The sequence below is a fragment of the Heterodontus francisci genome, chromosome 4, assembly GCF_036365525.1.
Source record: "Heterodontus francisci isolate sHetFra1 chromosome 4, sHetFra1.hap1, whole genome shotgun sequence".
Lineage (NCBI taxonomy): Eukaryota > Metazoa > Chordata > Chondrichthyes > Heterodontiformes > Heterodontidae > Heterodontus > Heterodontus francisci.
The window spans coordinates 37,204,988-37,230,269 of record NC_090374.1 but is presented as its reverse complement, the minus strand read 5'-3'; the positions used below and the strand labels follow the sequence as shown (position 1 = coordinate 37,230,269).

General features: G+C 42.1%; 1 protein-coding gene across 16 annotated transcripts in view; it reads right to left on the bottom strand.

Annotated features, from left to right (window-relative positions):
• LOC137368959 (teneurin-3) overlaps positions 1 to 25,282 on the bottom strand; it is an 891,767-nt gene that overhangs the window by 126,457 nt on the left and 740,028 nt on the right. For 15 of the 16 annotated variants that reach the window (XM_068029337.1, XM_068029332.1, XM_068029334.1 and 12 more), the window contains 2 exons: positions 17,718 to 17,918; positions 10,206 to 10,391 (listed from right to left, as the gene is read on the bottom strand). In XM_068029337.1, the coding sequence (XP_067885438.1) occupies positions 10,206 to 10,391; positions 17,718 to 17,918 (387 nt within the window). The remainder of the gene's footprint in view (positions 1 to 10,205; positions 10,392 to 17,717; positions 17,919 to 25,282) is intronic. The other variant, XM_068029338.1, reaches the window with a different exon arrangement.

The window sequence follows — 25,282 nt, the reverse complement described above, 5'->3', positions numbered from 1 at the left end:
GTATGTGGCTGCAGTCCTGTGCACATTGACTCTTCACAGCCCTCTGAAGTGGCCTAGCAAGCAACGCCCACCACAACCTTCTGAAGGCAACCAAGGATGCCAACGACCCCCCCACCCCCATGCCAAGAATGAATTTAAAAGCCCTGTGTTTTTTTTTATTTGTTCTTGGGATATGGGCATCTCTGGCAAGACCAGCATTTATTGTCCATCCCTAATTGCCCTTGAGAAGGTGGTGGTGAGCTGTCTTCTTGAACCACTGCAGTCCGTGTGGTGTAGGTACATCCACAGTACTGTTAAGTAGGGAGTTCCAGGATTTTGACCCAGATATTATGAAAGAACAATGATCTATTTGCAAGTAAGGATGGTGTGTGACTTGGAGGGGATATATACTGTAATGAAACAGATATATGTAATGCAATAATACATTATATACTGAAGTATGAAAGGTAATGCAACGTATGTAATATATCCTGTAATATGACAAATACTGTAATACAAAAATTGTTATAGACAGATAGCTGTTGAATTTTACCAGGCAAAGAAGTCCTATCCAGTCCTGTATATAAAGCTTATCTGAGAAAAGAGAATAGGTATTGAAAATTGAAATAAAGAAAAACCATAAGGACTATGTGAAAGCAGGAACAAGCTGACTACCGGTATATAATTTCTCATTTGGTAGATTTGGAAGAAACGATGCTCAAAGTCTTCATAGTTGAGACATTCGTTGGGGCATTTTGAGGATAATAATGAATTTATATGTCACATCTTTTAGGGAATGAAACTCAGTTCAGCAGGTTCTAATGACGAGGGAAATGTCAACTTCAACTTGTGTGCAGCATTCCAGAGGGACATAGAGACAATGCAGTCAACCATGGAGCATGCTGTCGGCTCTATGAACACTGCAGCTGGGTCCACGGTGTTGGAACCTTCAGGAACAGCTCCGATAAATTCAATGGAAGCTCAGCCTGTTGCTATCTTGGCTCTAGGTTCCAACATCTCCTCTGGTTTTCAAAGCATGACTTTGGAAAGGGTCTTCTAAAGAATTACAAGGAATATAGAATTTAGAGTGCAGAAGGAGGACATTTGGCATAGTGTGTCTGTGCCAGTATTAGCTCTTCAGCTGGGGCTCTCGATTTCCATCTTCCTGCTGTTTCCCCATGTCCTTTTATAGTCTTCCTTTTTCAAATACATATCCAATTTTCTTTTAAATGACAGTACTCACCACCTATGGTAGAGCATTCCATGTTTCTAATATCTCTTGAGAGATAAAAAAAAATGTTTCTGACTTGGCCCTATAGTAATTTAAGTGACAATCTAGTCTATTCCCCTGGCTACCAATTCTTCAACTAATGGAAACAATTTTTAACTACTTGGTCTCTCAAAATCTTCCATAATTGTCAAAACTTCATTACATTGGTCTTTGCACACAACTAGAAATCCCTTTTCATGAGATCAAAGGCAATGTACTGATGAGTGTAGTATAATGTACATAAGCTGTTGCTGGGTAGATTATGTTTATAGACCTTAAGCATCATCACAGGATGTGATGTCACGAGCCTGAACCCTGTATTGCTCAGTGTTAATGTAGATGCCTTAGAGATAAGACCCCTGTAAATAAATTCCTGTTCCTTTAACCCAAAGTCTACTATACTCATTTAATATTAACAGCACACTGACCAGCATAATGCAATGTGGAAGGTCATTCGGCCTAGTTTAATTCAACCATTCTGAATAACCCTACACTTCTCCTGACTCCTTTGCCATTGCAGCATCTGTTTCTTAAATAATTCCAGGGCTTTCACCTCCATCGCTGCCTTCCACACCCATCTCCGTCCCTACCTCAGGGGATCTGCTGCTGAAACCATCATCCACACTTTTGTCATCTCCAGATTATTTCAATACTTTCTTGGTTGGCCTCCTATTTTCCACTATCTGTAATCTTCACCTCATCCGAAACTGCTGAGTGTAATCTATCCTGTTCATCCATCACCCCTGTGCTTGTTGACCTATAATGACTCCCTCATTTCCAACATCTCAAATTTAAAATTCTCATCCTAATGTTCTTGTGCATGTCCTCTTCCTTTATCCCACCAATGTTGACCTTGCCTTCAGTTGCCTGGGCCCAGTGCTCTGGAATTCCCTCCCTAAATCCCTCTAATTCTTCACATTCCTCTCTTCCTTTAAGGACACCCGCCCCTTAAATCCCATCTTTTTGACTAAACATTTGACCAACTCTCCTTTGGTTTGGTGTCCATATTTCTTTGATTATGCTTCTTGTGAAGCACTATGTGATGTTTTTTGTACATTAGCTGTTATAGAAAAAAATGGGACAGGGAGGAGGACATTTAAAGAGTCCATTTGATTTTCAGATGGAAAATTAGGTTGTTCTTCCAGGCCAATTTTCTTCTCAAGGCAAAGAAACAGGAAAATCTACCCCTAGAAATTGTAATCTCCAGCATTTTGACAACTGCCTGAGAAAACAAAAGGGTGTAGAATGATCATTTGTGTTTCAACAGATTTAATTACAGTTAATTTAACAGGGTGAGAATGATGTCAAAATCTTACAAGTAGCTGATCTGAGAGAGACATTGTCAGTATAGCTGTTCCTATCGTGAAAAAGTTCTCCTTTAATCCAGCAATAAATCTAGAAAGTCAGTGTTGTAACTTAGCTCAGCTCTCTCTGAACAAAATTAAGAACAATTTCTGTGGTCTGGAGCCAACAGTGTTTCTCTTCTCATTCATTGCTACCTTGAAGGTGGTGCTGGAGAAATTTCTTCTAAGTGCTGGGTTCGATGAAACGACTGGTAGAATTGGCTATTGTCGTCTTTGAAAGTTTCCTAAACAGGTATTTAAACTTTTGCTGACTTACAGGTTCCTCTCTGATGACAGCAATGCTCACGTTAAGGTAGACAACATGGTTTAAAAAGAGATCCCTACTGGTCCAGTCCTGTTTCATCGCTGTCATCTAGTAACTACTTTGTTCAAATCAAAGTTCTTTCTGGAGGAACAAGTGTGCTGAGGCAGACACAAGTGCAAACCAAAAAGCACCTTCGGGGGACAAAACATAAACTGCAGCAAATACCGCTATCATTTTTAGTGCTCAATATATGGAGGGAAATGAGAAGTTTAAACACCGCTAAACTCTTGCTTCCATTAGCCACAGGGGGGTTAAATAAAAAAAAAACAAAAAGCTGGCATTTAGCTACAGTTATGGGTTTGGTATTTAACAATCATTTTTTCATGTACATAGACATGTGTGGGTCGAAATATTAATTCTAGTCATGACCACGTTCTTTCTGAAGACTAACAATTAAAGAGTCGCAGTGTGTATCTCACTGCGCGAGTAAAATGCTTCAGGCAGACAATACAAACAGCTGGTATCAACCACCCTTGTTCGACATTAAAAACTTTTTATTTTAAAGCAACGTTGACAGGCCAGAACAGAAATGCAAAGACTTCATGTAAATTGACCAAGTTATATGAAAAATTAAGCTAAGGTAAGTTGACACTCAGGCAAAGAATGTTACGCTATACTGGAGAAAGGCTCAGTTTAATGCATTCAATTAGGCAAAATCATTGGAACGTAATTAACATTGACATCACTCCCATCTCGCCCCCAAACATCATTGAAATTCCTATTCCATTAGAAATCAGTAAAGGAAAAAAAATAGCCAAGAAAACAGCAGGGACATTATCTGCAGCTCCTGCTGACGTCTGTTTGCTACATGATTTCAAGAACATGTCCCAAAGGTTCATACGTGAGAAAAAGATGATCTGTCAACCCAGAAAAATACAAGCCTGCTGTTTGCTTCTCCATTTGGAGAACTGCTGTGCACAAAGGCAGGGGATTTAATAACAGCTGATACAAGGCACTTACTTGGGGTCATGATTTGCAGTAACAATGGGAGGATTTGAAGTTCATTGTAACAATTGTAATTCCTCTCGACCTCGATCTTAAATTGGGTTGAAAAATAAGAGATAATGACCATTCTTTTTGTGACACCCGGTCCACTCTTCCATCAGCCCCGCCCCTTCCAACAGAGGCAATGTATCAACTGCCCTTTTATCTCCTCCCTTCTCACAGTCCAGGGCCAAACACTCCTTCCAGGTGAAGCTGCGACTTACTTGTACTGCTTTCAATTTATTATACTGTATTCACTGCTCACAATGCAGTCTCCTCTACACTGGGGATTGGGTGATTGCTTTGCTGATCAACTCCGTCCAATCCGCAAGCTTCTTACAAGAACCATATCAGATATTTTTGAGAACAGAATATTCTTTATCAATGGTTAACTATATGTTTTCAAATTCTCCTTCTCTGAATGCGGTGGCCATGAAGCAAGCTCGCCAATATTTTTTCCATTTATAACTGCTTAATCGTAGCTCCTATGCTTCAGTCATCTGTTAATATAATTCTCTATCCCACTCTCACCCCTCTGTCCTCAACCTGCTACCCAATTCCAATGGAGCTAGAGCAACAGCACTCCATCTTTCGATTAAGCACTTTACGTCTTTCTGGAGTCAACACTGATTTCAATAGTTTCAGATCGTAACATCTGCCCCCATTTTTTCCAGGCAGCTGGTGCTATTAATGATTCTGCTGTTCATTAAATCACTCCTGCCTTCCTCCCCCTCATAGACTTTCCCCTTTTGTTCATTCCACCCCTCCTGCCTTTCCTTGCACGTGTGCTTGCTTAAAACCTGTTCCATTGGCAATAGTTCCGAGGAAAGGTCACAGACCTGAAATGTTAACTCTATTTCTGGCCTGTTGTCTACTTTCAGAGTTTTTGTTTGTATTATTAGAAAATATAAAGTACTAGAAAGGTGGGACTTCAAATGACAAAATCCAACTGGTGTTGCATTCCTGTTTCTGGGTAAATCCATCTGAAATTGCTGAATGAAGGACAGTGGTGCCATCGTGCCAGTCGCTAGTCTGACTTTTTTGTATTTATTTGTGGGATGGGCAATAAATGCTGGCATAGCCAGCCATACCCAGATGTGGGTATGGCTGGCTATGCCAGCATTTATTGCCCATCCCTAATTGCCCTTGAGAAGGTGGTGGTGAGCTGCCTTCTTGAACCGCTGCAGTCCTTGTGGTGTAGGTACACCAACAGTGCTGTTTGCAAGGGAGTTCTAGGATTTTGATCCAGTGACAGTGAAGGAACAGCGTTATAGTTCCAAGTCAGGATGTTGTGTGGCTTGGAGGGGTACTTGCAGGTGTTGGTGTTCCCATACATTTCTTGCCCTTGTCCTTCTCGGTGGTAGAGGTCGCAGGTTTGGAAGGTGCTGTCAAAGGAGCCTTGGTCAGTTGCTGCAGTGCATCTTGTAGATGGTACACACTGGTGTCACTGTGCACCGGTCGTGAAGGGAGTGAATGTTGAAGGTGGTGGATGGGGTACCAATCAATCGGGCTGCTTTGTCATGGATGGTGTTGAGCTTCTTGAGTGTTGTTGGAGTTGCACTCATCCAGGCAAGTGGAGAGTATTCCATCACCTCTGAGTTGTGGCTTGTAGATGGTGGACAGAAATTGGGGAGACAGGAGGTGAGTTAATCAGTGAAGAATTCCCAGCCTCTGACCTGCTCTTGTAGCCACAGCATTTATGTGGTTGCTCTGATTCAGTTTCTGGTCAATGGTAACCGCCAGGATGTTGATAGTGGGGGCTGTTAATCCAAAGTGACTCTCTAATGGATTTACCCAAAAATGTATTAATATTTTGGAGGTGGCCTGTGGAGTATTTCTGTGGATTGCTGAGTAGGTTCAAGATGAATGGTCCCAGAAATGGCATTAAGATTTTCTGAAGTTATTATCCAACCTAGTATTGGGGAACTGTCCGATTCTTACAATAATCATATCAGATAGTTTTGAGAATGGAATATTCATGATCAATGGTCAACTATATGTTTCTAAATTCTCCTTCCCTGAATACTGTGGCCGTGAAGCAAGCTTGCCAATATGTTATACAAATTATAATTGCTTAATCGTTGCTCCTATAACATTTCAGTTGTTAATAAAAATAATCCCATCTCCGATGGCACAGCAAGTCTAGCCAGTGAATTTGATGAGCCTTACAGGCTTCACTCTATGTTCAGTTAGGTGGTCTCATTTGACCAGTAGTCAGGGTGCTACAATTGATCTCAGCATGCCTGGGTTAATGAGATGAAATTTGGCTGGATTGCCCTGTCCAGATCACTGTTGGAAAAATACATGGGTGGGTTTAAATGAGAACCACGTCCAGCTTGGTGAATAGCCTACGAACAAATGAATAATGGCCTCTTTATTGGGCTATCGGTGGGCTATCAGTGCCTGTGGAACTATACATCCATAGAAAAGAGTCAGTGCCTCCAGGAGAGGAGGGAAGGGCAAGAGAGAAAATTGCCCATTGTTCCATCACTCCATAATATGCACAGCAGATAGCTCAACTGCAAGACGAGCTCACCAACTGTCATGTGAAAGTTCAACCAGCAGTGAATGAGTCCTCCATTAACATTCATTTCACGCCCTTGTGAGTAACGCACCATGTGTATTAAATCATTCAGTAAACATCCAATAATTCAAAACGTATTCAATAAAATCAAGGAGCCCAAACCATAACTTCCACTCAACAGACTGTGCGTGACATGAATGTCACGGACTGAGTACTAATTGGGAAAGGGGGAGTAATGATAGCTTCACAGGGGACATTTTCTCATTGACCCAACCACACTTAAAACTGGTGTGGAGAGGATCTGCTTAATGAAATGATCTGTTAAATGAGGAAATTCATCCTAACCGGGATATCCCAATTAATTGCTTTTGAATACGTTACCAGGCTTCTCCTTGCTAGCTTGATAAGAAATGTCAAGGTAATCAAACAGTAGTTGCAAGTGAAGAACATAAGTAAGGACGCAATGAAAAAAAAATACACCTCTGGTATATAATTCCAAAACATGCAGGATGCAACAACTCCCTGAATGCTCCTGAGTACTAATGTGGATGGATGGATCACACACCACAACTGGCTGTAGTTTTGTAAAAGAAACCAGAACAGCCCCTCGCATTTGTCAATGAGACAGTTCCCCACTATATTGAAGCATTAGAATGAAAACAGATTGCTGCTTGTATTCCCCACACTCTCCCTCCACCCCAGCATCACCTTCGCACGCAGCTTAAAGGAATTAGAATTTCCCTGAGGCAAGTGCCCGTTTGAATTGGCTAAATGCACGAGCATGAAAATCAATGTCGGTCGATAAACATGAAAGTGTTGAAGACATTACGGGAAGTGAGTGCCAGAACAAGATTATCACTGAATCAAAACATTTTTTTTAATAAAGGATTTTGAGAATGCTGGTTGGCTTTCCCAGAATTTAATTGGTTTAAGACTAGGACGTGCTGCTCACCAGAGGAGTTGACAGGTAATGGAATAATACATATACATTCAGATGTCATTCAGGTATACTTGCCTGTTTCCTGCTACAGTGCAATATGGATCAGATTACAATGATCAGAAACTGATAGCACTTTCAGTGGACTTAGAAATGCAATTTCAATTTCCATTCAATCTTTTCACAACCTGCTAATGTTTTGGCTAGGAGAAAACCATTGGCCCAAGTGGGCTACTCATCCAAACCTCCCATTAGTTTCATTATCATGATTCTGGAACTGGTATTCCCTTTCCTAATAGGAATTCCACGAAATTGAAATATCCATTTTCTTTCTTTCACACCAAGTCCAGCAAAGTGATCTTCTCCAAATGTTATATTGTTAACCATTTCCCCAATGGGTAAAGGCCAACCAGTAGCACAAGTGCGCCCCAGGTTTGATCCCCTGTCCTATCCAGATATTAGCTGATCTCAGTACAATTGACCTGAATGTACCTGGATTAGGATGAGGCAATTTGATCCTGGTACCTGCTCTTAATCAGTGTTCAGCTCAGAGAAGTGTTGAAATGTGGACATCAAGTGAAGACAAGATCTGGCCTAGGTTTATGCCCTCCCTCCCCTGAATTGAACAACTTGCTGACACTTGCTATCAACCTCACACATTAACAATGCTGGTGTATCAAAGGGCACCAGCACCCATGAAACAATACCCAAAAACAGCTTGCATTTATATAGCATCTTTAACATAGAAAAATGCCCCAAGGTGCTTTGACATTGAATCACTTATTAGGGAAGATGATCAAAGGCTTGATCAAAGAGATAGGTTTTCAGGAGTATCTTAAAGGAGGAAAGAGAAGTAGAGAGGTGAAGGGAATTCCAGAGCTTAAGGCCTCAGCAGCTGAAAATGTGGCCGCTACTGGTGTAGCAATTAAATTCAGGGAAACACAAGAGGCCAGAATTGAAGGAGTACAGAAACCTCAGAGTGTTGTAGGTCTGGAGAAGATTACAGAGGTAGGGAGGGATGAGGCCATGGAAGGATCTGAAAACCAGGATGAGAAATTTAAAATCAAATCATTGCTTAACTGGGAAGCAATGTAGATCAGCGAGCACAGCAGTGATGGGTGAACGGGACTTGGTGTGAGTTAGGACATGGGCAGCAGAGTTTTAGATGAGCTTAAGTTTATGGAGGGTGGAAGATGGGAGGCCATCCAAATAAGGAGTGTGGGGACTGGCAAGGACAAAGATAAATTGCTACTCTGGAATGTGATAGTATTATCAATCAGTGAGTGAGACGGTGGTGTAGTGTGCTGGACTTTCAACATGTTAAGCTGGGGATGCAGACATCTAAAATTCATGGAGCGGTAGGAGCTAGATGTTGGTGCAGCAGCAGCCCACGTAGGGCAAATGATGTAGGGAGAACAATTTAGGGGTTTTAAAAGCTATATATGAGGATGGCTCAAAACGTAATCATAGAGAATGTAAAGTGTATGTATTTGGATGTTGAATGCAATTTGTCTTAGGTACTCAACAAATGAACCTGCTGGGCTATTGTGAGGGTTAAAAAGGAAGATTTAACCATCTTGATTGAAGTCTCAAATCACAATTTTCTACCACTCTTTGCAAAGGATCTTTGACTTTATTCACAGACTCACTTTTAAGAAACATTTGTGCAAATTGAAGGAGAAAAAAATTGCAGTGTAATTTTCTCAGGATAAAACCTTCTCAAAAGGTTATGGTGATAACAGACATGATTTTACGCAATTTTATAACATTGTAAAAACCATCATTCTTTGAATTCCCCTTGACATAACCTGTGTGCCTTCACATTTTCCCTTTATTTTTGTTTTTCCCACTTGCCTCATTACTTTATTAAAAATAAGTTTGCTTACTTAAAAATTATAAATAATGCTGCGCTAATGGAATTAAATATCAAGACAGTGAGACAAAAGACACTGGAGTCTTGATATAGCAAGTTCCAAGGGGGATTGATTAAAAGTTTAATGTGGCAAGACTTCAATATATGGAGATTTCTGCTCGTGACCCAGTCTCACGCTCCTGGACCATCCACATTTGATCTCCTGCTCCCACAGGTTGTCTTTATTTACTCCAGGTACACCACAACAGCTATACTATCAAACTTGCCCTGGCATCAATATGATGCTTCCTACAATACTGTGGCTTCAGTGCCAGTCTCCTCTTTCTGCCTTCTGGTACTAAGTGGAACAATCAGCATTACTTCAATGCTGCTGGGTTTGCCTGAATTTGGCAGCTCCTATGGCATTTTGCTCCTTAAAAGAAAAATCTGTTTTCAGCTTATTCCAAACATTGACCACTCCTTGAGAAAAGAAACGTTTCCTTATATATCTGTATTAAATATACTAAACACTAATTTATGTTTATTTCCTGGGCTTTTACTTTCTTAACATACTTTGAATAATAGTCCAGATGTACCTTCTCAGAGGTTAACAGTTACTTTCACAACCATTACTGCCAAAGGAAGAATTACTGCGAATCTATTGTGTAGAATACTATATGTAGAATAGATATCTGAATACCTACCTTTAGTAGAACACAGGGGGAGAAATTCTGTCCCTCCCCCCCCCACTCCCCCCCGCCCACGATAGTCATTCTGAAGTCCTGCTTTGTAGCTTTAATGAGTTTTTCCATGAAAATTAGAAGCAAGAATAATGTCACTTCCTCCATCTCCAGCTATTTCTCTTAATCAAATCATGTACAGGCATCGGAAACAGTATGAGTGTTACCACTGGACATTCTCATCACTGCACCACAGTAATTTCTGCTGTACAAGACGGCATAATTCATACTACTCTCTACCAAGGGCCTACCTATGGTGCAGTGTTCACCGTTCCAGCCCTGGTTGCATTCGCATTTGCCATCTTTGCAGATTCCGTGCTCCAAGCAGCGAGGGTGACATGCTCTCTGGTCACAAGCTGCACCCGTCCAGCCTTCCTCACAACGGCAGGCACCCGCAAGGCAAACGCCGTGTGTTCCACATTCCACGGCGCAAATTTCTGTGGAACAGAAATAGACCCAGTACAGTCAGTGCGTGTTCGAATTTCATCAATGCACAATTAATACTTGTGGAAGTATGATGATCAAGATACTGCATTAATGTCCTGTCAGATTCCCCAAATCAGGCTTGTAATAATGAACCATTCAAGCTTGTGTGTGGCACAACAGAATGTGTACGAGTAAAGAAAAGTAGTTGCACTCAATGTTCTTCCGTCAAAAGCAACCAATTATTTTAATGTAAAAATACTCCTGTTTCATAATGCACAGTAATTATTTCTTACCAATTATATTATTACATTTACAGGTTTTGTAAATAACTGGCATAAACCCACATCAGGTTATGTAATTACTTCTACACACCAACAACTGTTTGAGGCATTGGACAGCCTGTCTAGGAGCTGCTGCACCACGAGTATGGAGGAGTCTGCAATGTGCACGGCATCAGCACTCGGCAGCCTAACTTGGAGCATGTAGTCACCTCTATCGATGCTGCAGCCAGCCAACTGTATGGCAATCTGCATCACCATCTTTGAATGAAGCTCAAACAGGTGCCACTCAGGCTCTGAGCTTCACCATGTCCATCACCTTCTTAAAGCTGGGGAAGCACAGAGGCTTCAATTGCATCCAGATTTGTTCCCGTCTGCTTTCTTGTGGATCAATGGGAATACTGAGCCACAGCTCCAAGGAGTGGGAGTGTTGCTCTCTGTCAGGATTCCCTTGCCATCCCCTTCAACCATTGACCACCATGATGCCAGTGGGGCTGCACAGCCCCATCATCAGCTGAAATGCTGGTGTCTATGAGACCTAGAGGTAACTGACCACAAGTGTGCCAAAGCCCCTCATCTGAGCATCGATAGTTTTCTGTCATCCACGATGAAGCCACTGAAAGAGCAAAAGGCACTATGGGCCAACATGTGGGTAATAATAAAAGCAAAATACTGCGGATGCTGGAAATCTGAAATAAAAACAAGAAATGCTGGAACCACTCAGCAGGTCTGGCAGCATCTGTGGAAAGAGAAGTAGAGTTAACGTTTCGGGTCAGTGACCCTTCTTCGGAACCTTGGGTAATAATGTTCTATGGCCGTTGTGTAAGCCATTAAAAAGTCACACTGTTGGAAATTGTGACTCAGACTGCAAGCTGGTTCTATAATACCTGCTGAAAGCTGCAATGTCAGTTTTTGTACATATCAATGTTAGTCAGTGTTTGGAAATACTTGATAGAGGGTAAGAATGACTGGAAGAAGACAGTGTTCAGAACTGTAACTGTTTAGGAAGTGTCAGTGGAAGGAGCAGTTCAGATGAAGCAACAGTGATTGACTAATGCCAAAATGACAGAGCTGTAAGGCTGGAGTTGCTACACTCCCGTTCCATCCAGGGTGTCAATGGGGTCTTCCTCATCAAATGGTGAAAGGTCTTCATCATTTGCACCCCCGTTGCTCTGTAAAGCTGTGTCGAATGCAGTCGGTGACCACAATATATGACACTGTCGACTATCCTGTAGAAAACCCTCAGATCTGTCCAGGCAGCAGTAGTATTGTTTGAGCATTCCAGTTGTCTGCTCAATGACAACTCGAATGGTCCATTGGCTCAGGTTCTATTTCCACGCACCTGGCGAACTTGGGATTTGGAGCAGTGTCCATAAGGCAGGTATAAAGAGGGTACCCCTCGTCACCAGTCGCTCGCCTCTGTCTTGCTCTACTGGGTCAAAGAATAAGGGGATGGAGGACTGGTGCAATAAATAGGTATCTTGACATCAGCCAGGAAAACAGGCATGGGCGTGCTGATGTGCTGGTGGTGGTTAGTCACCAGCTGAACATTAAAAAAGTGGAATCATTTGCGGTTATAATGTTGCTGGCTCACTGAGAGGTGCTCTGATAGCTACATAGGTGCGTCAATCACATCCTGATTGGTCATCCAGGCATTAGGCCCCTTAAGAATGGAAACTGGGGTCCTGTGTTGCTTGTAGGACCCCCAAATGCAAATTCCAGGCACAAATGGGTGGAGCTAGATCAAGGCATGATATACCTGACTAGTGACCACCCTTAAAGGGACTGAAGACGGCTCAGGAAACGGTCAGTTTTTATTTTTGTGCACCCATAGGAGGCAGGAATGTTCCTCTTGGGCCCATAAAAAAATGTCTCCTAGCCAAGCACCTTCGAGCCCCCCTCACTTCATCCCCCCAAGACCCGACCTGCTGACTGTCTGAGTTTATAAGCTGAACAATTTACTGTCCTCCCCAACCTATGGATTGCAGAGGGATGGGGGTGGGGTGGTGGAGGCAGAGATGTTTAGCGGTTGCAGCTCACCGCCAGCATTTAAATGAAAGCCAAAGCCAAATTTGCCTTGGGCCTCGGGCCAGCAGAGACTGGCGTGGAGCTGGGTTGGACGGAAGTCGAATTTCTTAGCAAATGTTTGAACACACAGCTTTAATGCTACCATAATAAATAAAAACAAGAATTGCTGGAAATACTCAGCAGATCTGGCAGCATCCGAGAAGAGAGAAGCAGCGTTAACATTTCTGGTCTGCAGATGCCTACTGCTTCTTACCCTGTCGGAAGAACTTTAACCTAAACCTAACCTAGTGCTCCTCCCAGGTGTTACCTGAATGACAGAAGTATGTAGGTTGCCAGTTGCCATGCCAGTACTACTGGATGGGCCCAGCAATGTGCATTAGTTCTGTTTTTTGGTACAAAAATGACACCACAGTCCTATTGATGTCCTAGGACTCTGATGTGAACACCATAATGAGGCTCCTGTCTGCTGCTGCCAGGCACCTGGGTGGTTCTTCTGAAGGCCTCACAACAACGGTAGCGGGAAGATTGGGGCGCTAGCTACTGCCCTGTTCCTGCCTGGTGGAAGCAGTTAAAATCAATCCCTTTGTGTCCATTACAATTTTTACCAGAGAGAAGTCTTGGACCGCATTTGAACAGTTTGTTCTTCATCAAAACATTTAGATTTTGTAGTGCCTTTTGGATTCTTTCTTTGTGATGAAAGGTGTGTTGGATTTTCAGTCTGCAAAAGAACGTGTAATCTTGTGTGAGAGCCTCATATTGTTCTGTAGGCCTCTCACTCTATATGGGCCACCAAACCAGCTGATTTGGGGCCCTACTGCAATGGACAATGAGCTGCGAGTAAACCAATGGGAAGCTCTACAGTTACTTTAAAGTTGATGGTTGGGATCATTAGTGTGCGGAAAGCATTTTGGCGTGCACAGCTCAGTAACCAAATCAGCTATTCCCCCACACCCCCCACCCTAGATAAACTATTATTACATGCAGCAGTCAGGGGGCAATGAAAGCAAAGTCAAATGTCTAACCGAATGATTTAAAAGAAGAGTTTCAATAAAAATTGGCTGCAGTCCCTTATTGCTGCAAACAATGATGAGAAAAATCTATCCAGCACAACTGGGATTAGTCACAGCTTCATCAGTCGCTGCCTGCCGCAGTGCTCGGGGAACACACTGTCTGTTCATTGTATTCCTTCCAATGATTTCTTTATACATATATTCTCCTCTCTTCTGAATCAAGCTTTTAATTAAAGGACCTTGGATGGGCTGATGAAGCGCGGTGCGGCAATGCACTAACTCGGCTTTGCGAGGAGAAGTTTTTTTTATCCTGAGCCTTGTTTCTCCTGTGAATCAATCTAATCAATTTTTCATTAGCACCAAGGTGTTTATCAGCCTTTAACACACCACCTTCAAGCACAGTCGTGTCAATCTTCGCTGCAAACTTATTAATTGAAGTTCATTTAATTGAAGTGAAATTGTGCAGCTAATTAATAGCCAGTCTTCTGTGCAAAGATCAAATAATGTTTTGGCAGCATCAATTTCATCATGGAAGACTGGAGCGTCATACAAGTGCCATAGTGGAGCTATACTTGGAACTGGTCTGCGCTGAACTGGTGGGCTTAAATAGACAATTATCTGTTGTCTGAAGTACGCAGAGCTCAACAAGCAATCTAAAACTGAATCTACCCATTTAGCGCAGGCCTGAACTCCTTCCCTAGCAACATCAGATTCTCTTTTAAACCTTAATGTGAAAAATGGGATTGAGGATAATTGATAGCTATATTGGTTCAGAGTAATACATCCATTAACTTGTTCCCGTCATTGCTTTCCTGATACATTCAAAAGGAGCCTCATAATGAAGATATTACTGGCAAAATCACTGTCAGTCAAGTGGCCACAATTGTTCACATCTGATTGGCGGCATAATCTACAGGAATGCATTTGTCCTCTTACTTTACTACTGTTGCCGTTGCATTGTCACTAAATATGGTATAATCAAACATATATCTTTTTGTTACAGTGCAGGAGGAGGCCATTTGGCCCATTGCGTCTGCACCGGCTCTCCATTTGCTGGATTTATCCTGTGATAAGTAAATTGTTTCTCGTGATTCCTTCCTTGCAATTTTAACTTGGTCGGAGCTTGATTAAAAACCATTCAGCCCATCTGGCTTTCTGTCATTCCAGGTTCTGCTCAGTGTATTTTCATCTTTCTCCTGCCTTGATAGTCAGCTCTGATATACCATGTGGACTCAGGAACCTGTATTTTTGTTTTCTGAATCCACCACCTCATCTATAGATCAATATTAAGTTACTCCTTAAAGAGATCTATGCCTCCAGACACACCACACAACTCATCACATCACATAAAGCTGAAAAAAGAAATCCAACAAACTTAGTCAAAATTTAAGCAAATCATTTGATGGAAACTCAATAGCCAACTCTGCACAAAGTTACCTTTCCAAGTAGATTTGCTTTTGTCTGACCTATTAAATTCAGAATGCTGCCCTGCGTTAAATTATCACCTAATTTACTGACTTTGCAAGTAACTCCAAAAACTCCATTTACTGTCAGTGCACACCAGAGATACAAACCCTGTAAATTAGACAGTTAAAATCTGGAATTAAGCAACAAATAATTCAACACAGAAAGAAACACGATGCCCATATGAACAAGACCAGCATGAGGAACACCACCGCAACCACAGAAACCACCAACCATAATCCAAGTTGTTGGGAGGTTCTCCTTCCAAAATTCCACAAGAATAGGATTTGGGTGAAGGGAAACAAGTACAACAAAAACCAATTACTGGGCTCAAAACGCATTTAATGGAAAAACTTTCAATTAATCATAAGGCTGATCGTTCAGGTGTCTACATCAGACTTCAGTTGTGAAGTGAAAGATTTATATTCTAACAGGATCACTTGTCTTTACTATGAAATTCACACTATATATGTTCAGTTTCTGCCTTTCATTCCAAACACCACTTAATTTCCTCACAGTTGACGCCTTATGCAGACACCTGAACAAGCAATATTATGATTAATTGATATTTCTTCCATTAATTAAGTGCGTTGGGATCAGCTAAACTTTTCTGAGTGCAGTAATTGGTTTTTGTTGTACTTGTAATACTTCACCCATTTCCTTTTTCTTGTGTGTAATCTTTTTTTAAAAAGCATCATATCTGACCATGGAGATAAATTTTTAAAGCATATAATTTTACAATTCAGCGAATTTCAAAGCCTCGTTTTTTTGTTGCTTCTACTGACTAATCAAGACACCAGCAGCGAGCATGACCTGAAAGCAGATTCCTTCCAATAATACTGTAGCAAACAGCTTAGAGGGAGGTAGGGTTATTCTGCTTCATCCTGCAAAGTGCTGCAAGGAATTTTACTGAGCGTCTTTCTCTTCAAACTGGGAATGCATTGAGTATGTTACAGACAGTATGTGTGGTGAACTGTAGGCAAAACCCTTAATGAAGGAAAGACAACTGCTTTATCGCCACTGAGGTTCTTTCAAAGTGTAGTCGCTGTTGTAATGTAAGAAACGTGGCAGCCAATTTGCACACAGCAAGTTCCCACAAACAGCAGTATGATAACAACCAGAAAAATCTGTTTTAGTAAAATTGATTGAGAGATAAATATTCGGCAGGACACTGGGGAGAACTCCCTTGCTCTTCTTCAAAATAGTGCCATGGAATCATTTGCAAGCTGACAAGGGCTTGGTTTAATGTTTCATCCAAACGATAGCACCTCCTTAACACTGCACCAGAGGGACAGCTTAGATGTTGTGCTGAAGTCTCTGGAGTGGAACTTGAATCCACAACCTTCTGACTCCACCTGGGAGTACTACCAACTGACATGATTCGGCATCTTTGAAGGATGCGCCTCAATGGAAACTTTAAGTAACAAGCAGAAAAAAAATTGCTGGTAAAAATAAATAATCCAGTTGTCGCCTGGATATTACCAGCATCGACTGAAACTGAATGCAAGAGAACTGCTTTGAAACAACGCAGAATTGCAACTAGGCTCAGATTTTTTCCCATAATGGAATTTTGATAGATTCATTGGCATGTGGAGAATTGCAAACAGTGACTACGAAGTTTGTAGATTGAAGGCGACATTGTCAGAAACACCTAGCATGCAAGCCAGAAGTGTCTTTCATGGGATGTGAGCATCACTGGCAAGGCCAGCATTTATTGCCCATCCTAATGCCCTTGAGAAGTAGTTGCTAGATTGGAGTATTAATGTTAATAAGGAGAAAAGGAAACCAGTGCCATGTTCACAATAAAGACTCCTCTGCCCAAAAAAATCATGCTGGTGTACAATTCCATGGGCAGGAGCTGTCATTCAGTATCTTGGCCAAATAGTGAATTGTAATGTACCAACTTTTGACAGTGAACAAGAGAAGGATAGAGGGCATTGCACCTGAGTCTAGTCCTGTCCTCACCCTGTCTCTCACACATATTCCAGCAAGACTCACTGGACAGTGATCAGGAACAAGAAGCCAAGCTGCATAATTTTTTTCTCTCACTAACTCAAGAGACACAAGGCCAATTGTCCCAGCTGACAGCGGCAGGCTCAGCACAAGAGAGCTCCTTGTCATCTGTGTGCCTCAGTAGCATGCCAGGTGATGAATTCATCCACTAAACCACTGGAGGAATATTTTGCGACCATCTTTCATTATCACAAAAAAAATTACACCATTGAAAGAATCCAAAGGAAGGTTTTTATCGTGAAGCCCACACTCTGAAACAGCATTCATTGTAATGTTAACTGGTTGCTGTTTCTATAAAGAAGTTTCTCGCCTGCACACCACAAATATTTTGCCTACGAAAAGGCAGAATTCTCTAATCAGCGCAGACTGTTACAATTAAAGATAGATTTGCTGAGGTAACCTATCCATTGATGATGAATATCACCAGGTCACTGGGTAACTCAGTAAGCATACTGCTGCTGCTGCATTAGACCCTCAGGGAATTAAGGCTCTCAACATTTCACCACTTATGGGATGATTTGCAAGATATCCTCTGTCTACTAACCCACTGAGCAGTCTGTGCCTGTCCAATTTGGATCACAAGTGCAGGAACCACTCTCCTGAAGGTAGGTCCCATGGCCAGAGCACTGATCGGGGCACATGGTTTTCGAATTTTCACAGTTTGCACCGCCCCATCCCGGACTGCAGTGGCATTCCCCGTGGATACAGACGCCATGGTTCGAACAGGTCGGGTCGAAGCAGTCCGCTGGAAGAAAAAAAGAAATCATCCTTTGGCCTAAGAGATGAGAAATAGCAGAGACTGGCAAGCCCTGGCCCTCTAATTCACTTTAATGTGCTTTAGATGGTGAGATCTAATTTAACAATTTGACTCAATAAAATTTTACACTTGTAGGGTCAACGACCTGAAAATTTAATCTCTTCAGCACTAATTGCCTTACTGTATGAACAAAGATCAATAAAATCAATATTTCTGAGGTAGGAAAATTGGATTTTGCACTTGAAAAATGAACTGATCTTTTGCAGCATCCTCCTCAAGGCCATTATGACAGCAGAACAAAAGAAAAAATGACCAATTGTCATCATAATTTACCAGCATTGGCTATCTTGTCAGTCCTTCCTACTGACTGAATGACTACAGTCCATGATAGTCGAGTATCAATATATTTGACTGAGGCAATTCTTTACTCTGTGAGGTGGAAAAACATTGATATCTTCTGATTGTTTCATCATCTCAAAGTGAAGGACATTACTCAGCAAGTGCAGACTTCCTTCAGTACCTGTTTTCACTTCCAGGGCAGTTAGGCAAACTAGTTCTAGTATTTGGAAACTCTATCTTTTGAAAAAAATAAGCACAAAGGCATAACAACATGACAACTGTCATTTTGTGCCCATTTAATTCAGACAGATCACCTTTGGTCAAATCTAAGCCTCACTTCTGGTTATCAACTATTTGAAGCAAATTCTTGTTCTTGAGTATCTAATTTTGCCGTACTATTATAGAAACCACCTCATAGAGGGGAGATTTTTAATTCATCGTCCAGGCATTACACTGGTATCGCAGATTGTCAACACATTGTAGAAACTACTCAACTTTCATTTCTAAATTGAAAATGTATCCATTTCTGCATGCATAGAACTGTTTTGTGAATTCCCCATTCATTCCACTTACCTGTCGCTCTTCATTCTCAACCCAGTCATACAGATATCTCCATTCTCCCAATGACTTACTTGCAAATAGCTTTAAGCTAATAAACTGCATTATAACCTGCACATCACTTAAATTTTTACTGCAAGTTTACGCTTATTATGGCATATCTCTAGGGGCGCATAATTTGCCTTATGCAAAGAGAAGGAAGGGTGGAAAAGAGAGACAAATCAGTATCTTTGCAGTGGGCGTTTTCAACTTACCAGTAGATGCCAAGCAGCTGCAGTAAAAGTACTGATGTTGGTGTTCACACAATACATGTTTGAATAGTATTCATTTTAAATAAACTCCTACTCTTACAACAGCAACATTTTGGCTCTAACCAGTATTTTGGTTGCTTTAATGAATAAAAGCATAACTCATACAGTCAGTCGGTCATGTTGTATCTGTGACTGATAACACATCTTGCTCTAGGGGGCCACTCTCGACATGGCTACTAGAGAAGAACAATAGTTCAATTCTGCTTCGCTCAAGTTACTTTAAAATATCAGCAAGTGTTTGGGCGGGACTGGTGTGTTGCATTCAAGTATGAATGCAAAGTGCCTACATTATGGAGAAGATTAGTTTCGTCGACATGGACAATGGAGATCTCCATGGAGGCACAGATTCTGATGAGGGCTAAAAGGGCAAAGCACCACTTCAGCTACTGAAAATAAAAGCAGCAAATTCTGGAAACACATATGAAGGCCCGAATTTTACGGCCCCCCCTGAGCTGGTGGCTCTGTGGGGGGTGTAAAATTGAGTGGGAGGCTAGGGGTGGCTGGGGGCGGGGGGGAGGGGTGGAACCGTTCCCGACCCTCCCCACTGCAATATTACGTGGGGCAGCGACGGCAAGAAGTGGCCCGCCTGCCCTAGGCCAATCGTGGCCTTTAAGTGGCCAATTAACTGCCACTTAAGGACCTCCTCCCGTGCTGTGGGTATTTTACCCTCAGCAGGCAGACGGCAAAGGCCCCAAGAATGCTTGTGCCCTGCGGAGGGCCACACCTGAAGCCCCAACCACCCCCACCGTACAACACTACCACCTCCCCCCACAAACCGACTGCCCTTGCCTCGCTGGAGCCCGGCCGATTGTCCCCAGCGAGGCCCCAAAATCTTAGCTGAGTTCTGGGGCCATCCTTCATCTTGCTTCAGATGGCTGGGTGTAGTCCCAGCAGTGGCCACCACTCCCGGTGGGGCTGCTGGGACTGAGAGCTGTTGGCCCGCTGATTGGCTGGCAGTTCCATTAGGCGGGACTTCCTGCCTCAAGATGGTGGAGGTCCCGCCCAAGTCCAATTGAGGGCCTGGGGAGCGAAAAATCCCAGCCTAGCTCCCCAGGCCCGGTTGAGGCGGGCTCGCCCCCAACTTTTCGGCCAGTGGATGAGGCCTCCTGCCCAATGTTAAATTCCAGCCAAGGTCTGTCAGCACCCCTCTACAAAGGGAAAAATTTATCTTTTTGGTACAAACCCTACATCTACATTGAAAATGTTAATTTGCCTTTTCTCTTTACTGATGCTGATGAACTTGCTGTCTACTGACAGCATTTCAAAGTTCTGCCATTCCTAGCCTCTCTTTCTTCATTGTAGCTGCTACCATCTTATTTTGCATGTTTATTCCCAACAACAAGTTGCAGGGATTCAACGGTTTCCAACCACATCCACTTGGAAGCTTAGATTGAAATCTCTGCAGAGCAATGGCAAATGGAATTTAATCCTGAGAAGTGTGAGATGATGCATTTTGGGAGGACTAACAAGGTAAGGGAATATACAATGGGTGGTAGGACCCCAGGAGGTACAGAGGGTCAGAGGGACCTTGGTGTACTTGTCCATATATCACTGAAGACAGCAGCAGATAAGGTGGTTAGGAAGACATATGGGATATTTACCTTTATTAGCCGTGGCATAGAATATAAGAGCAGGGAGGTTATGATGGAGCTGTATAAAACGCTAGTTAGGCCACAACTGGAGTACTGTGTACAGTTCTGGTCACCACACTATCAGAAGGATGTGATTGCACTGGAGAGGGTGCAGAGGATTCACCAGGATGTTGCCTGGGCTGGAGCATTTCAGCTATGAAGAGAGACTGGATAGGCTAGGGTTGTTTTCCTTAGAGCAGAGAAGGCTGTGGGGAGATCTGATTAAGGTATATAAAATTATGAGGGGCATTGATAGGGTAGATAGGAAGAAACTTTTTCCCTTAGCAGAGGTGTCAATAACCAGGGGGCATAGATTTAAGGTAAGGGGCAGGAGGTTTAGAGGGGATTTGAGGAAAAAAATTTTCATCCAGAGGTTGGTTGGAATCTGGAACACACTGCCTGAAGGGCTGGTGCAGACAGGAACCCTCACAGCATTTAAGAAGTATTTAGATGAGCACTTTGAAATGCCATAGCATACAAGGCTATGGACCAAGTGCTGGAAAATGGGATTAGAATAGATAGGCTTGATGGCCTGCACGGACATGGTGGGCCGAAGGGCCTGTTTCTGTGCTATATAACTCTATGGCTAGTAATCAGGAAGCCCACTGCCCTATCTTACAATTTCTACAAACATTTAATCAGAATTTCCTGTTTACTGAAAACAGTAATTGCTTTTTTATTCTTATTATTCACAGTGCTGCGACAAAGAGTTATACAGAGATATGTGTATATAGAGATCACCGGATGGTTTATTTTGAACTCATCAAAACGACAAGCAGCAAAGATAAAGATTGCTGGCACTTACTGACTGATGCATGATTTTGAACATGAGTCAGCCTCATTATTGGGACTGCAGTACCTTGCATATTTAAATTTCTACACGAGTGGGTTGCAATATGTTTTTTGCAACCTTGAGCAAATTTTGGACAGCCATATTTAAAAGGAGAGGAAATTTGCCCCATCCCTAAACAAATTATTGGAAAATTGATATTCTTAACTTTAGATTTCAAACTCAGTGCTTATTATATCTTGGATATTGGTCACTGAATTTCCCAGGTTATTTTTACATTATTTTAGGTTATTTTTCTGCAATTTAGTTGCAATAATGTTTGACTTGTTAACCACACTTTGGGTATTTGATGAATGACACACAATTTAGCAGCAATCTGCAGCTTTACTGATGACCACAGCTGCACGAAAATGAACTTCACAGGAAAGAAAACACTACACTATAAAACTTACAGTATGCTGCACAAGGAAATAATAGGTACCCCGATGTAATTACAAGGCAGCAATCCTGAGGTTCACACGACAATTAAATAAAACACTTGAGGTTTGGTTTATGACAACATCTGAACTCCCTGATTATATTACTGCATAGCAATCACTCTCGGCTACCCATTAATCTTTCTATAATAATTGTCCCAATATTTCATATACATACAAGTGACTGGACTAAACAGGTGAACACGCAGCTTTGGAATGAAAAGACATCGAAGACACGATTTTGGAGAAGGTCTTGAAGATTTCCACTCAGGAATCAGTCTTGGGAAAGTTACTTTCCAGCCTATAGCAAACTGATGACTAAAGCAGCTTAGTTAGTGAATATTAGGATGCTTGTCCATCAATCCCTTCACTGGATTCTGCTTTCATGTGAACACCGAACCTTTGAGGCCTGCTGCAGCTTTTCCACTGTACTTACAAGCTCCTCATTTGAACTAATGGCGTGTCTCATTTCTTAGTGGGATTAGTGTTGCAGTTCAAGCAATAGTGGAAGAGTCTGACTCACCTATCTGTGAGTGATGTTAAATAATCTGCTTTACAGACACTTTTCCTCATTCTTGGAATATGGCTCATCATCCACATGCATATAACTGGAAGAAACGTGGGGACTCACAGGACGTTGTCCTCTGATGAAGGTTATCAGCCTGTAGCGTTAGCCCTACCTCCCTCTCTCCACAGATGCTGGCTTGATCTGCTGAGTGCTTCTGACATTTTTCTGGTTTTATTACAGATTTCCAGCGTCTGCAGATTTTGCTTTTATTCAACTTTTTCACTTCTCATCTGCAGTACTCGAAAAGCAACAATGATTTCACCCAGCTAGCACTGATTGTAAGGCTTCACAGTGAGTTCCCTCCTTAGTACCTTTGATGGCAGTAGCAGTCGAAGGCACTCAATTAAGATGATGATGGTAATCACACACATAATGAGACACAAAGTGCTAAGTGGGAGGGAGCTTTGCAGGTGGAAGATGAATTAAGTTCAAAAAAATGAGGAAACTGGCGCTGAATATAGGGAATCTAACTGTTCCTTATTTGGTCATCGTCTACATGCAAATGAATTATACCGAATTGGTACAATAACAGGTTTGAATAACTACAAAGTAATTTGCAGACCAATTTGTGCAGACCAAAGCACACAGATCAAGAAAATAAAGATTTGTAAATGCATGCCATTTCTGCATCTGAATGTGCTCCCAGATAGGGATCTGCCAAAAAAACAACAGAGACCAGAAATGCTGATAGTAAACGCTGAATTTGCCTTTGCCTTGCCTAGAAGGTAATGGTCAGCTGTGGGATAACACCAAGCATTTTACCACCTGCTGCTCTTAGACTGGGCAATATTGGTGGTGCTGACTCGTCAGAAGGCAAAGCTGTCCAAACATCAATAATGATGTTATTTTTCTCCAGACAGGAAGAACAGAAAGTGATAAAGCTTTCAAGCTTCAGGCACCATGGTTTCTTGAGAACAATGAAGCAGCAATTTCTGAAGGAAATCTTGGTCAGTGGTTCAGGACTGCATTAAGAGCACCAACATACAAAAAGACATTTTATTCACCAGGTGCACGACTTTGCTAGCCTCCTGCCCTGAAAAAGTGACTGATGATCTATCCCTGCATGGCCTCCGGAAACTCATTCCATATTTGGAAATTAAAAATTTACTACAATTATACACGTGAAAACCCTGACAAAACTGTTTGCCCCAGAATTTCCCTCCTCCAGGAGGTAATAATTTTCCATGTGGCCGCAATTGTATTTAACAAACTAAGGGACAGATCTCGAAAAAGCAAGGGTTACAAAAAAGAGCAGCCGAATTATCACAATCCACCAGCAAAAGATGAAGTTTTTATATTTGAGGATGAAAGTAGATCTGCATGTTCTCAGTGCATTCATTACCAAACAAAAGGTGTTACTTCGGCATTGCTCTCAAGAACTAAGCTATTAAATGGAGACTCTAAGAGCAGTTGAACAATTTTGACCTTTCAGTTCCAACAACAGGGTTCTATTTGTTGAAGACACTTATGGCCAGTTGGTGAGAACTTGATTTACTTTGGCCAGGAGGGAGTTACACCAAGATCACGGTTGTTCCCTCCGATAGATGAACATTGAGATGAAGGGAACAAGGTAAGGTTTTTTTTATTTTTTATTTAACATAATATGGAGCCAGAAAGAGCAAGAGTGTTTCTCTTAGCTCCCACAGCACTGCTGTGGGTCACTGTGAGCCCACACTGACAGACACCACCACTCCCCTTCCCCATCGCCCCCGCCAACCCCCAACTTCCTCTTCTTCCTTATATATGTCTCACTGATCAGAAGCATACAAAAAAGCCAACAGATGTGAACATGGAGATAGGCCCATCAACCATGATATCAAAGTCAATATTAGCATTCTGCCTCCGGCCACAACCACAGAGAAACAGAGTCAACTTTAGGCCTATGCTGCTTATGCATCCATAAAGAGTGTTGCGGTCTCATTGAAACTTACAAAATTCTTACAGGGCGTGATGGGTGGATGTAGATAGGATGTTTCCTCCGGCTGGTGAGTCCAGGACCGGGGACATAATCTCAGAATAAGGGGGAGGCCATTTAAGACTGAGACAAGGAGGAATTTCTTCACTCAGAGAGTGGTGAATCTGTGGAATTCTCTACTGTGGAAGGGATGCGGAAGCTCAATCATTGTGCATGTTCATCACAGAAATCAATAGATTTCTGGAGACAAATGACATCGAAGGATATGGAGATAGCATGGAAAAGTGGCATTGAGGTAGATGATCAGCCATGATCTAACTGAATGGCGCAGAAGGCTCGATGGGCTGAATGGCCTACTCCTGCTCCTATGTTCCTATGAGCTATATTGATGGACTCACAGAAAGCGTAATAAAGTTTATTGAAAGGAGATTGCCTCAGATAGAATAATGGATTGGCAGAAGCTGCAATGGATTAGTCAGAATGGCTGGCTGAGTCTGGAGAGCTGGACAGTAGCCTAGTGCATCCCAGCTAGCGACCAAGTGAACACAGAGCAAACAGAGGCCCAATGCCAAGAAGGTGCCCACAATAGTTTAAATAAAGTCTTAATGCTACGGCAATATACATTTATTCCGTTCAAAATGTTATGATACAGTTTTCAGATCTGAATAATTTGTCCAATTATACAATTGGCAATTATACATAAAGATATAATTGCTGATTGATATTTAAGGGGCTCCAAGACATCTGTGCTTACAGTCTCACAG